General features: G+C 46.7%; 1 protein-coding gene across 2 annotated transcripts in view; it reads right to left on the bottom strand.

Moving 5' to 3' along the window:
- MYO5B (myosin VB) overlaps positions 1 to 13,854 on the bottom strand; it is a 384,462-nt gene that overhangs the window by 152,764 nt on the left and 217,844 nt on the right. For both annotated transcript variants that reach the window (XM_079943248.1, XM_079943249.1), the window contains exons 6-7: positions 5,688 to 5,831; positions 4,044 to 4,125 (exon numbers count right to left, since the gene is read on the bottom strand). In XM_079943248.1, the coding sequence (XP_079799374.1) occupies positions 4,044 to 4,125; positions 5,688 to 5,831 (226 nt within the window). The remainder of the gene's footprint in view (positions 1 to 4,043; positions 4,126 to 5,687; positions 5,832 to 13,854) is intronic.

The raw sequence follows: 13,854 nt of genomic DNA, 5'->3' as shown, positions 1-13,854 counted from the left end.
CCCCAACCCCCAGTCTCACACACAACCCACAGGCAACACTGCACATGGGAATGAACAGCAGAATACTGGTCATGTTTTATGAGGGAAGGCTTCCTGGAGGAGCGACTTCAACCCACTCTGATGACTGCAGGCAGCTGAACTGGGAGACGAAGGACTTTGGCCCTGAGCTCACTCAGCCACAGCAGAAGCGAATTCTGATGAAGCAAGTCACATCAGGTCTTTGTGGAAGATGGCATATTTGGATCTTCCATATCTAATCACCCTGGAAGCTCTGGCACAGAGTAATGTGACAGCTTCAAGCGTTTAATAAAAGCACCAATTCTTTTTTTCCCTTTACACTCACCTTTCAAAACACCTCATTTGATGAATTTTTACTGTGTCCACATGAAGACGACTGAATACAGTCGTCCCTCTGTATGCACAGGGAGTTGGGCCTAGGACACACCCCCCCCCAACAGATACCAATATTCACAGATGCTCAAGTCTCTTGTATAAAATGGTATAGTACAGTCAGCCCTCCACAACCATGGATCGAATTTCAGTTGGTTGAATCCACAGATGCAGAACCTGCAGATATGAAGGGCCAAGTGTATACTTACTCCCATTTTTCAGACAGGCAAACTGAGCACCATAGGGCTTTAAGGGGTTTCCCAGGCTCACCCAGGGTTTGGCCAGGCCTGTGAGCCCATTCCTTGATCACCCAATTAAGGAGACGGTTATCTATGACATCCCATGACTTAGCCATAAATACAACCTACATCATAATCAAAAGTATCAGTTGATACATTAGAGTCACCTGAGACTCCAAAAAGAACACAGCTTTCATATTGGAGGGAAGGAGGCATTTTCAGCATCAAAGACCTTTCATTGTCAAAGGCCAGAGCCCCAATGCCTGATGTTCTGAGTGAAACAGACCTCCCCACCCTTCCCTGCTTTGAGTTCCCAAACGCACACGCCCAGCAGAGTAACTTCTTCCTGCTCGGGTTCATCACTGCAGGGGCCACCCCAGCCAATCACAGCATTCTCTACTGAATGATTGGAATCCAATCAAAATAATCATCTCCTTTCCATCTGCTTTAAGGCTACAATCACCTCTGTTAACGTCACTCCCAGACCCTCTTAATGAGACAGACATCCCAACAGGATGCAGTCACTCTTCCCCTATTTGCTTTGCCTGCCTGGATCTCAGCTCTCCTTTTAGGCCCATGAAGCCAATCATCCCATCCCAGAGAGGGGTCTCTTGTCCTCCAGTTTGGGTCTCTCTCTTTACTTAGAATTCCCAAGGAGATATACATCACAAAATCCCCTGTTAACTGGCTCACTGGATCAGACTAGTGTACAGAAGGGTCGTGAAGCCAGTGATTAGAGCAATGGACCATCAAGGCCACGGCCCAGGGTTTGCACTTCACCTGGGGAGGCTGTACTCTGACTTGTGCAAGGCAAGAGAGGGTGGTTATAAAACTGTATCTATGCAGCTACGGAAATGAAAAAGAAGAAAGGATTTATTCCTCATTACGTGAAGGCTGCATTTAAGGGAATATGGTCCATTACACCTCTTTTCACCACCATTTATTCACACTCTAACACACTATTCACTGTATTATTTTGTTAAATCTCATCCCGAGGTCATTTTAATGCAACAGACCACCAACCACAGGGCAGAGGCAAGTGGGGCTGTATGCACGTCTGTCCACTTCATTCTCAAGACAAGTGCACAAAATTCCTGCAGGGCCAAGGGGTCTTACAGAGATTTCTGTGCATTTGAACAGCACAGTTTAGGTGAAGAAAAGAGGGAAGGAGGGGAGGCAGGTCTGAATATTCACTAGAAGTTGCTGGCTAGTCCTTCATTTATTTGATGTTTCCATCCATTCGGCCAGGGTTATCTGTGGAACTATAAATGTCAAAGCTTCAGGGCTCACAGCCCATCCACCCACAAGGCAGAAGACAGCCTCATGCCTGAGCACGAGAGCTTATCAAAGGCTCTTCACTGCACCCCAAGATGCTCTCAGAGGGCACACGCAGGTAAGAATGCAAGAAATGGATCCAACGGGTAGTTTTCAACGGCTCCAGCCAGAGGCCCAAGGAGCCTGCACCTTGCTGAAACACGGAGTAAGGAAAAGTCATTTTTCTCCTCAGTGCACTCCTGTAAGTGGGGGAGTGGGGAGGAGGATTTCTTTCCTATTACCTGAAAGTTACATTTGGGATGAAATAGTCCAAATACAGCCAGATGGATCTTACCAGCATTCGTTCATTTTCTATAAAACTGACCCTAAGAAAAAAGTTTTCAACTCCCGCAGGTTGGCCCTGAGAAGTCCAGCTGGGCCTGTGGAAGGAGCGGGGAGGATGGCAGTGGCCCTTAACGTGGCCTGCCTTCCTGGTCCCTTGGGACTGTAAGCCAGCATGAGAGCCCCAAGCTGCCAGCTCAGGGCAGTGCCCAACAAACAAGGCTTGTAACATTCGCTCCTTGTCCGAGGAGTTTACGACTTCACTGGGGAGAATGAGACCTGCAAGCATGGAACAGCTGGAGGACAGCACAAAACCAGCCTAATGTGTACCATCCCAGGCTTCCTCCTTTGGGACCCCATTTAACACGACTTCCCTGAGCAGCTTCTGACCCACCACAACGGTGCTTCGCCTCAGCACAGCCTTCTCACTCCGTACTGTAACTGTAAGCGAAGCAAGGGCAGGACGCACATCTGGGTCAACACGACATCCCCAGGGCCTAATTGGCCTGCATGAGGCTTAATGAATGAACGGAGGAGCCAGTACTAAGCTGCATGGCACAGGCACTGAGTGCCGCCAGACTCCATATGCAAGTCAAGCGGAGAGTGAGGAGGGCAGACCAAGGTTTGAACCACTTGATGTATTTTACCTACTGGGAGCACAGGCTGGGGTGGGCAGAGCTGGATCTGGTGATGGGTCCTAAGATGGTGAGGATTTGGCTCTGGGACAGTAAAGCCTCAGAAGTCTACTTCTCTTACAGTTGCACAACAGCCAACTAACCTGTCTAGACACCCAGCTCTGTACACCATCTGCTAGTACTGGACCTACCCACACCTCCCCAAAATACAGATGACAGGCCAGAGACAGGGGAGCTGCACGGCCCCGAGGCGTGCCCTCACCACACGCACCCACCAGCAGGTGGCTTGGAGGACTCAGCGGCAGGACTCAGTCCATATTCCAAGATAGGACTGCGCACATAGAACGGGGAAGGCTCCAGGCCCGAGGGGCGGGGCTGCTACGCTATGGTGTCAGGAACTAAAGCCTGCTCGTCCTTCTTGCTCTGTCCTGGCTCTCAACTCCACTAGCTCCAAGTCAACAGTCTCCAGGCACCTTAGCAGACGACAATAACAGAAACGGAGGGTGACTGGGACCCACTGAAAGGCTGTCTTCCTACCTGATGGCAGCAAAAAGCTGACGCATGCCCCTGGCACCCCACTCTGGCTGCTCCGCTCTGGCCTCCAGGCTGCAGGGTGGACGTGGGCAAGCTGCCCGCCTGCTTGCAAGGAAATGGAGCACTGCTGCCCAGCTGAGGCTCAGCGGTCCAGTTAAACTCTTTAAGTTCCTCTCTCACCTTCTGTGGGGCCTCCCAGGATTATCAACATGCCCCTTGAGCCAACCCCACGTTACCCCTGCTTCATCCTCACCCCCTTCCTTCTTTTTCTTTGTCTCAGTCCTTAAATATGACTTAAAACACGTCGACCACAATTAAGTGATGCGCACTAGCTAAACCTCCAGATCCTCGTGGTTGAGACACATTTCTCAGGGCGTCTAGAATGAAAACATATTTTTCGAAACAATAATGCCTGTCAATTCACCTGTGCTCTGCAAAACACTGTTCCACCCCCAGCCTCTTATCCTCTCATTTCCTGTGGGCATGAAACTCACAGAGGGGTGGGACTGTGCCCACAGGTGAGGCAGAGCTAAGAACCCGCGACAGAGGTCACCGAGCCGCGCACACCTTCTCCCTCAGAGCCCCCAGATGCGCCACCTGCGGCAGCAGCAGCCCAGCCCCAGGATGGGCACGCAGCCCGTTTACTTACTTAGTGCGAGCTCTTTAAATTCCGGAAGATTGGCAGCCGCGCAGAGCTGGTAAAAGATGTGGTAATTCCTCTCATCATCTGCCTGGAGGAGGAAAACAGTTAAGCAGTGTTAGGGGCAGGGACCCCAAAGACTGTCCCCTCGCCCATTCTAAGTCCAGGGTGACAGAGGTCAAGGCTTTTCCTTCACGCCTCTGCCGCCTTCAATTCCCACCTCCAGGTTTTTCATTCACCGTTATGGGGCCTTCTGCCAACCAGAGGACTTTTACCTCTTGATTTATGCAGAACATAGGGGTTTCTTTTTCCTCCTCTATAGGGCATCACCGCTACCCCACAAGTGACGTCTCGGCGGATCAGCTCTTGTTCAGATAACCGAGCTGCCTGGCTCATGGTGGGCTGACCGTCACTTCCCTGCTGCAGCTCCCTTTCTCCTCTGGGAGGCTTGGAACTAAGTAAAAGCTATGCCCTTGCCCATCATGTCAGGCTGGGGTGGTCAGGAAAGGTCCACGACTGAGACAGGACTTCCAGGGGACAATGGGGCCAGACCTGCCTTAAACTGGCGGAGTGGTCGTGGTGGTGGTGGGTGGGACGGGGGCTTCAGGAGGCCTGAGCAAGGGCAGCAAGGAAGAGGAAAGCCCACAGGGAGTCTGGCCAGAGCCGTGGCCAGCACAGCAGGCTGCTTGCTCTGATGCAGTGAAATGAAGGATGTGGGGTAGTCCAACCGAACCTGGGAGGTGGAGAGAACCGCTCTGGGGGTTGTGAACTGCAACGACCACCACCGAAGGCCAGGGTGGAGGAGGAAGAGGGTCACCAAGAGGCCAAAGAGTAGTTGGGAAGGAGGGAACAAAAGGCGAGCGAAGAAGAACTGAGTCACATGAGAAGCGAGAACTCCATTTATTTGAAAAGGAAATGAAGTAAGTGGTCAAGTAGGTTTTTTGTTTTTTTAATATAACTTACCAAATAAGATTCCTGGTGAAAGTTGAAATCCACAGACCCTACATGACATTCCCCTGATCACAAGACTCCGAAGTCCACAAAGAACACAACAGTCTTATTCTTCACTGTATCTCTGGTGACTAGCACAGGGCTAGCACATAACAAACAATATATGTTTGTTGACTGAATCTAAAATCAATGCCCTGGGACTTCCCTGGTGATCCAGTGGTTAAGAATCCACCTTTTAATGCAGGGGACGTGGGTTCACTCCCTAGTCAGGGAGTGAACTAAGATCCCACATGCCTCGGGGCAACTAAGCCCACACACCTCAACTACTGAACCCGCAGGCCACAACTAGAGAAGCCTACGTGCCGCGACAAAGACCCAGCGCAGCCAATAAATAAATTAATAAATAGATAGATAAATATTGTGCTTGCATGGTATATGCATGGTATTTATTTATTTAAAAATAAAAAAAATAAAAAAATAAAAACAATGCTCACTGAAACATATCAATACTGAGTAAAAATTTTTCAGGTCTGATGCCTATAAATGAATACTTCTTAATGGAAAAAAAAAGAAAACCAAAAGAACAAGTCTATCCAAATCCAGGTTCAAGCAATGAGATGTTCTTTGGGCATAGGGAGCAGAACATGGAGCGAGTAAAAATCCATGGGAAAAAATACAAGAAGGTCCAGTCACAGGGCTCACCTGAAAGACCACTCTGGACTTCTCCAAAAGGTAGGTCCTCATGTTGGCCCCAATGATGCGGTACCTCTTGTCAAAGCCAATCTGAATGTACTTTCCGAAACGGCTACTGTTGTCATTGCGAGTGGTTTTAGCATTCCCAATGGCCTGTGCAGAAAAAACAAACAGAAAGTGTGCACAACATGGCGGGTTTTCTTAAATTTCAGGACTGTATGCTCATGGCGGCACCTCTATTCCCTCCCTCTTCCTTCCTTCTAGAACCTCTCTACTATTAGGATGACAATGGGTCGAGCTAAAAGAAAACAAAACAACTTCATTTTCCTGCTTCCCTTACTCCTAACGATGGCCAATGAGAGTGATGAGTTGACTGATGGTCCCTCTAAAGGGGACTAAACAGCTGGAAGGTGCACCCCACTGACCTTCCTCTCTTCTTCCTATTCCTACCTGGAATGTGCATGTGATGACTACAGCTGCAGCAGTCACCTTGGGACCATGAGGGACGGGCTAGAGAATCACAGAAACCACTGCTCTGACATCCTCGAGCCACTAAATCAATGCCAGCACCCAAGAGCTCTAGACTTTCTGTGAGAAAAATGAATCTTCTGGGGCTTAATCCACTTTGATCAGGTCTCCACTGATCAAATGTCAAATGTCATTCCCAACTGTTAAATGGTACTTCCTAGAAAGAGACCAAATGTCAAACGCCCCCCTCCCCCCAACACACACATCATCACTAGGACATATCAGGAAGCCATCAACCTCTTGGTACTATTTCTTACAAGGCAGCAGGGACACAGTTCAAAACACGAGACAATAATTTAAAAGACAAGTGGCTAAATGACTGGTCTCACTGTGTGATTATTCACTTTCTATAAAACATCACATTGCTGATGGGTTGGTAATGAACATACTAATACTGAAACCCCTTTCACAGGTTTACTTTTTAGGTGGTTACAACACTTGAAAAATATCCACTGTAACTTTCCAGCTGTCCAGGAAATTTGAGGCACAAAGAGGCTAAAAGCAGATCACGATTTCGGAGGCCCTGAGGGACCCAGCCCAGCCTGGCTTCTCATCACTCTTGCCCTCTGTCTCCAGCCTCTTATGATCCTGAACTTGCTTTTCTTTCTCAAAAGACCTGTGTTCTCTCTGCCTCCTCCCCCACCCCCCAAGTTTCACAGACATGGTTCCCTCTGCTGCGAACACTCTCTGCCCATGCTCCCTCCACCTCTTCTTTCTGGTCTCAGCTCAAATGTGGCTTCTTCAGGAAGGCCTACCCTGGCCTCATAAGCGAGGGGACCTCCCTCGCCACGTGCTCTCCCAGGCCTCACTCTGCACGTCCCCTTGTTTCCCTAACCCCCATCTCCACGAGACACCACCCTGGCTCCGTGAGAGCGGGGTCCGCACGTGTGCTTCCCCATGGGACCTCCCGCACTCACCCCAGTGCCTAGCACACAGCAGGTATTCAAAACATCTGAGTGAATGGAAGCATAGATGAACTTGGGTTTTGGTTTTCTTTCCTGTGAAATAAGAATTTTAAGTCCTTGTCCTCAAAGGTCACTTGCCTCTTTAGGTCCCTAAAATCTCATGTTAGGGTCATGAATACATATTTTTTCTTTTAGGGTTTAAAGTGTATACAGCAACCTACACCTCACATATACAGCGTGTACCTCTGCAGGAAAGTGGGGAAAGCGTAACCCCAGTACACTGCGTTGCTCTGAAGGGAACCATGGAGCATGGAACATGCCCCTAAGGTCAGGGCGAGGCTGGAGCCTGGCCAAGCTGAAACGACCGTCAAGAGATGACTAATCCGAGGAGTTTATGTCATCACTCACGCCCCTCTGCATCCACCAACCTCAACGTCTCAGCAGAGGCTTCACCGCACCCACTTCCAAGGGGGCCCTGATCCTTCAAGGCACCATGTGACAAGCCACTGTCAGACTTCAGGGAGCCTATTCTGTTTGAAAAGTGGCAAGGAGTGCTGTATTCCCTAAAATGCAGGTAAAAATGATGGTTTCCCAGGCCTCCATCACAAGCTAGGTCCTGGGCTGGGATCCCGTTAGTTTCCCCGAATCCAGACAAGAATCCCAGGGGAGAGGCATTATCAAGTTTCCTCATACCTACGGGGAAACTTAGGCTCAGAAAAGGGTAAGCAGTGTGCCCAGGGTCACTCGGCTGGGAAGCGCCAACACCAAGATATAAATTCAGATACAACTGAGTCCGGAGTCTGTGTTCATTCCCCTTGGTTTCGCAGTCCTTTTCCAGCTCTCCAAACTACTCACCACCAGACAGGAGCTGCCGCCCATGTGGGTAACTTCTTACATCTCAAAGAGTCAGGTCAAATCAAAGGATAAAGACAAAGACATGAATCCTCGCTTTTACCTTTTCATAAGAAAGGGGAGAAAAGCCTTTCAGAGGATGGCAGGGAACCAACTCATTACTCTGACAACCAGTAGATAAGGAATCAGACAACCATCCTAACCTCCCTGTGTAAACTCTATCAGCGTAACTAGCTGGCCAGGAGAAGTTTCTCTTCCTAAACTTATTCCAGCTGAAAAATGCAAGAGGAAAAATAGAATGAGAACGTCACCATTTTGTAACTCCTGATGAATTAATAGATCTAGGCATAAGCAACGGCTGCTGACGTCACCAAAAGACACCTAAATATTCTGTGCGTCTTGACGGGAATACATACCACCACCAATAAAGGGTTCTTGGATTTTAAGAACAAATAAGCAAACAAACAAACCTAAATCTAATCAAGCCTCTGAATTTTACTACCCTTTCAAAGGATGTACAGAGGCCAAAGGAACACGTTAACAACATCAGGACGGTGCAACCAGCAAAGGCCAGTTTGTGTAAAATTCTAAAGGATTATCTAGTTTCAAACAAAAAAATCTCGATTCCAAAAGTTCAAATTCTGTCATTTCTAAAATGGCAACAAGAACCGTTACCATATCTGAGATCACTCCTTGTGGTAGCTTAGGGGAAGCTTGTCAACATTCTAAAGATCACTGCCAAAAGGTCTACCCTCTTTACCTCACTGGGCTGCTTTAAGAAGTGATATAACAGATCTACAAGTACTTTGAAAGTATATAACGGTACCCACAAAGGGAAGGGGTTGCTTGTATATTACTACCAAACCCATAAACTCCACTCTGGGCATGAAGAACGTCCAACTTCTACACGTGTGTAAAGGACCTGCACGTTGTTCTTTATCTTTTAATCCCTTGCTAGGTTTTTTGTTGTTGTTGCTTATTGACTTAGAAAACATTTTGACGCATGAGGAAAACAAATCCAGTTGTTATAGATGATAAAAACCAAGGCTTTGACTCTGAGTCCACAGTCCAACAAAAGACACAGTTATGATACAAATAGTTAAAATTTGGAAAATGAACAAATGATGTATGCAGGGAATGCATGGAAGAAACTCACATGACCAATAAATATAAGATACCCAACCTCAGTGGAAATCAGAGAAATGTAGACAAAAATGACAGTCCAGAGTGGCAATAACTTTGATACTATGAAATAATGATGAGGATGTGAGGAAAAAGGAACTCTCATACACTGCTGTGATGTAAATGTAAACTGCAACAGCCATCCTTAAGAAGAATTTGGCATATCTAGTAAAATTGAACATATATGGACCTAACAATCCAGCAACTGTACTTCTAGGTATTACCTAGAGAAACTCACACAAGTGTACAAGTAGGTGTGTAAAAGAATGTTTAATGCAGGCTGTATTTAATAATAAAAAATACAATCTAAATGTCTACTAGTAGGAGGAAGAGATAAATAAAATGTGGAATATTCATAAATGGGATGCTAAAAAGCTGTTAAACTAAACTAGAGCATGATGCATGGATACATAAAAAAACAATCAGTGAAAAGCAAGTTGCAAAGTGGTTAACAGAATATGATACCATTTGTATGTGATATAAAAGAACTACCTTTTTTCTGGTTTATACATGTACAAATAGGTAGTAAAGTAAAAATGGACTAGAACAAATCATTTCAATATGATTGGGATTATACAGTACCGAGATGCATATCAACCAGTGTGGAAGCAGAGAAGGGAGAAATTCGCCAATGCTGGCGGAACAGGAAACGCCTTAAGAAGTGTAAGATGAAGTGGATCTTAAAGGGTGAGCAGAATTTTACCAGTGGGGAAGGAAAAGGAATTTTATTTATAAACATAGTGTAGGCAAAGGGACAGGGGTATGTGAGAGCCCCAACAAGTGAGGAATGGCTAGAGTGTGTTGAAACATGAGAGAAAACAAGAGGAGAAGGTAAGGTATGTTGGGGGCAGATTCTTGTATGAATAGGTTAATAGTTGTAGGCCTACTTGCTTCTTCAGCTTAAAAAAAAAAAGTCAAACCCCGAAAATTACATAGTAACTGGTCTTAGTTTCTGTCAATTTTGCTCACTGTACCCCTAGCCTCCTTTCTTTCTCCCAGGTTGAGGGGAGTCTCTGGGGCTCCTAGAGTTGTATGCCTGCACACTCCAGTCTGCCCAAGAAGCCATGTGACCCCTCTGGGCTGGGCCTGGGTTCTGTCCCTGCTCTATCAGTCTCTTGACTAGCAATACCTTTTTAATCAGTGCAGACTTGTGAACAAATCACTCCCAGGATGCTGACAAGCTCTTGAACAGAATGGGGCCAGAGAGCTCTGGCGCTGACAATAAATCATCCCAATCCACCCCAGCCAACCCCAATCCACCCTCAAGTCACCTTCAATTCACACAACTGCCACTTAGCGCAGCCCACTGGGAATTCCGCCTCCTCAGACGGCCCTCAACTCTCCGACTCCCTAGGAGGCATCTGCAGCTGCTGGCCTGGAGAAATAATGAGGTGATGACGTGACCATAACTGATTGCTTTGCTGGGAGGTGCCAACCTTCCCCGGGACAGGACTGGAGTCATCAGTAATCAGCTGTGCCCTGATTAAAACATGACTTGCACTGGTTGTAACCCTCTGAGGAGCCACAAAGCTGACTGGGCTTCCTGACACAAGGGCCCAAGTAAGACTCTGAACTTGTGAAAAGTTGGGTTTTGGCAGAGCAGAAGCTGCTCTTTCTCTGCTTGGCAACACTCTAATTCCACCTAGAATTCTTCCTGGCAATAATTCTTCCTTCCCATGTTCACGTCCAACATTTCTCTCAAATGTAACACTCAATAACAGCTCAAGGGATAGTCTCTATGATAACAAAACTCTGTATTTGACAGAATGAGCCCTCTGGACTTACCCACATAATTTCCAAAGTACCAATTTGCACAACTTTAGAAATTTAATGTTTTAAGCTCAAACCACTGCAACATGTGTTTACATGACATCATGCAAGAACAGGCTGGTTCATGTACACACTCCTCCTTCTCTAGGGGTGTGCCTGTTGCTCTCACATTTCTTCCATGCCTCCCCAGCAGTCCACCAGCCTACTCAAGCTATAACAGATACTGAAAACATTAGATCATTTCAGATCACGGTCATTTAAAAAACATTCCCAAAGCAGTGACCCAAACAGGTGCCCGCCAACATTCACAGCAGCATTATTCACACTGGCCAAAAGGTGGACACAACCCAACTCTCAGCGCAGGAATGGATAAACAAAACGTGGTACGTACAAGCAACAAAATGTTATGCAGCCATTAAAAAAACACAAAGTACTGATGCGTGCTACAACACGGATGAACCTTGGAAACATTATGCTAAGCGAAATCAGCCTGACACAAGAGGACTGATGTCGTATGATTCCACTTGTATGAGAGACACCAAAGAGGCAAATTCACAGGGACAGAAATTAGGATAGAGGTTACCAGAGGCTGAGTAGAGGGGAGAATAGGACGTTACTGCTGAATGGGTACAGAGTTTCTGTTTGGATGATTAAAAAAAAATTCTGGAAATGGATGGTGGTGATGGTTGCACAACATTGTGAACGTACTTAATACCACTCAACTGCACACTTAAAGTGGTGAAGGTGATAAATTTTATATTACGTATGTTTTATTACAACAAAACAATAAAATTAAAAAAAATCATTCCCCCCTGTGTCTTGTACCTGCTTAATGTGGTGATCTGTCTTCACTAAATTCCCATCTTGTCTAACAAGAACTGTGTTCAGTCACCAGAGATCAAACAGGTTTCTTCCCTTCCCTGTTTTGTCTAGAATAAGTACGTACTTTACCTCCAAAAGAAGAGGCGCTCTGTGTCTTTGCAATTTTGCTACCTAAAAGATGAACTGAATTTTGAAACTCAGAGGCAAAGGAAAAGCTGAAATCCTGGTCTCACTCCCACCTAAGATGAAACGTGATGCTAATCGCAGAGTGCTGTCTTAGCTGCCTCCATTTAAGCGCAGTAGACGGCCCAAGGGGAGTATGGACTCAAGTCCATGATCGTCTCCTGAATCCAGGCCATGGCCAGGCCGCCACCTTGGGGCTTAGAATAAATGCTATGAGCAAAGAGGCTACCAACTAAATGTCTGACAAAAGGAAGTTAAATTATGGTAAAACCATCTATTAATGTATGTTTGCAGCCAATAAGTTTGTAAAAAGCTTAATGATATGGGGACAAGGCATATACTATAATATTCAGTGAAAAAGCTAGAAGGAAATATACCAAAATACGGAACAATTATTAGCAGGCTGTAGGATCATGGGGGATTATTCCCTTTTCTTCCATATTTTCCAGTGACTCCTTCCTATTTTTTTAAATATTTATTCAACAAATGGTTCTCAAACAGGTGTGGGACCCAGATCCGCAGCATCAGGATCACCTAGGAACTTGTGAGAAATGCAGATTCTCAGGCCCTTCTGAATCAGAAACTCTGGGGGTGGTGCCCAGCTATCTGCTTTAACAAGGCCTCCAGGCGATTCTGATGCACAGTCAAGTTTAAGAACAACTGTAAACTAATAAAAGTGCTTTTTTGTTTGTTTTTATCTGTTTGGTAAAAATGCCTTCAACTGCATTGACCACTTCCCAATTCATATAAGAACAGATACCAAAACTTGCTTTTGTCTAATTCTTAGTGAACACAGTGTGTCTGTTTACTCAGCAGAGAGTAAAAGTTCTCCGGATAATGCAGCTCTGTAGGCAGGAGAGTTTGCCTGGATAATCAACGAGCTCCCATGAACTGACACTCAACTTACTCCTGCACTTGGTAAAGGAAGAGGGAGAGAGAGGGGACCTGGGAAGGTCCAGGCAGGTTCTTGTTCCCCCAGCCCCAAAATGATCTGAAGGACCAACCACACCGGTGCTTTGTGTCTTACTCGGCGGGGCTCACGGCTGTGCAGAGAAACCTGATGCTGTTCTGGCAGCTTTGGGCCTCAATTGAATTTCTTCTTCCTAAAACAAGGGGGCTGTTCGGGGCTGGCAGAAGGGCCAACTCCTACCAGACTGCAGCCCAGACAGTAATGAAGAGCCTCAGCTTCAAAAGCAGGAAATCAAAGCTGGCCCAGGGACTGTGCAGCCATTGAGCTCAACTCCATGAGAATGAAGCGTTTACAAGGAACGGAAGAAAAAGAGAGATGGAGTTCTGACCCTCTAACATGGTCTACTATAGCTAGACCCAAGGTTTTGGAAATATCTCTGGCCCTGCACCTGCATCGGCCGCTCTGAGGCCACCCAGCCGGGAGGTCGGGGTGGTGAAGAGACAGGCAAGACCTGTCCAGGCCAACAAAGGTAACATTTTCTGAGGATCTCAACAGATTCTGTGTCGTCACATAGCTTTGGACTCTATTTCCCCGCAAAAGAGTCACATAGCTTTGGACTCTATCTCCCCGCAAAAGATAAAACGTCCAAGTATCTTTTGGGAAAAAGGGGAATCTTTTATCTAGGCCTCCTCACCGCCATGAAGACGGCCCTCCTGACTCAGCGGACCTTCAGAGCATCAAATGGTTTTGGTGGGACACTGATGTGCTGACACAGGATGGCAGCAGTGGGGAGGAACACAGCAGAGACGGCGGGAGATGGGGGAGGACTGTCACAACAGTATTCAGCAGAGTCAAGGAACAAGGAAAACATGAAGAGGCCGCTGTATCCAATACTGGGGACCTGGGCTACCAGGTCAGAATATTCCCAGATCTGTGGTTTTAGGGGCACCTTTGAAATTCTTCCCTCAGCAGTGGACTATGGGTTCTTGGGGAGAGGCATGAATGCTGACTGTGTGAGTGGCTT

The sequence above is a fragment of the Stenella coeruleoalba genome (genome assembly GCF_951394435.1).
Source record: "Stenella coeruleoalba genome assembly, chromosome: 14".
NCBI classification, from domain to species: domain Eukaryota; kingdom Metazoa; phylum Chordata; class Mammalia; order Artiodactyla; family Delphinidae; genus Stenella; species Stenella coeruleoalba.
This window is presented reverse-complemented; position numbering and strand designations above follow the sequence as displayed.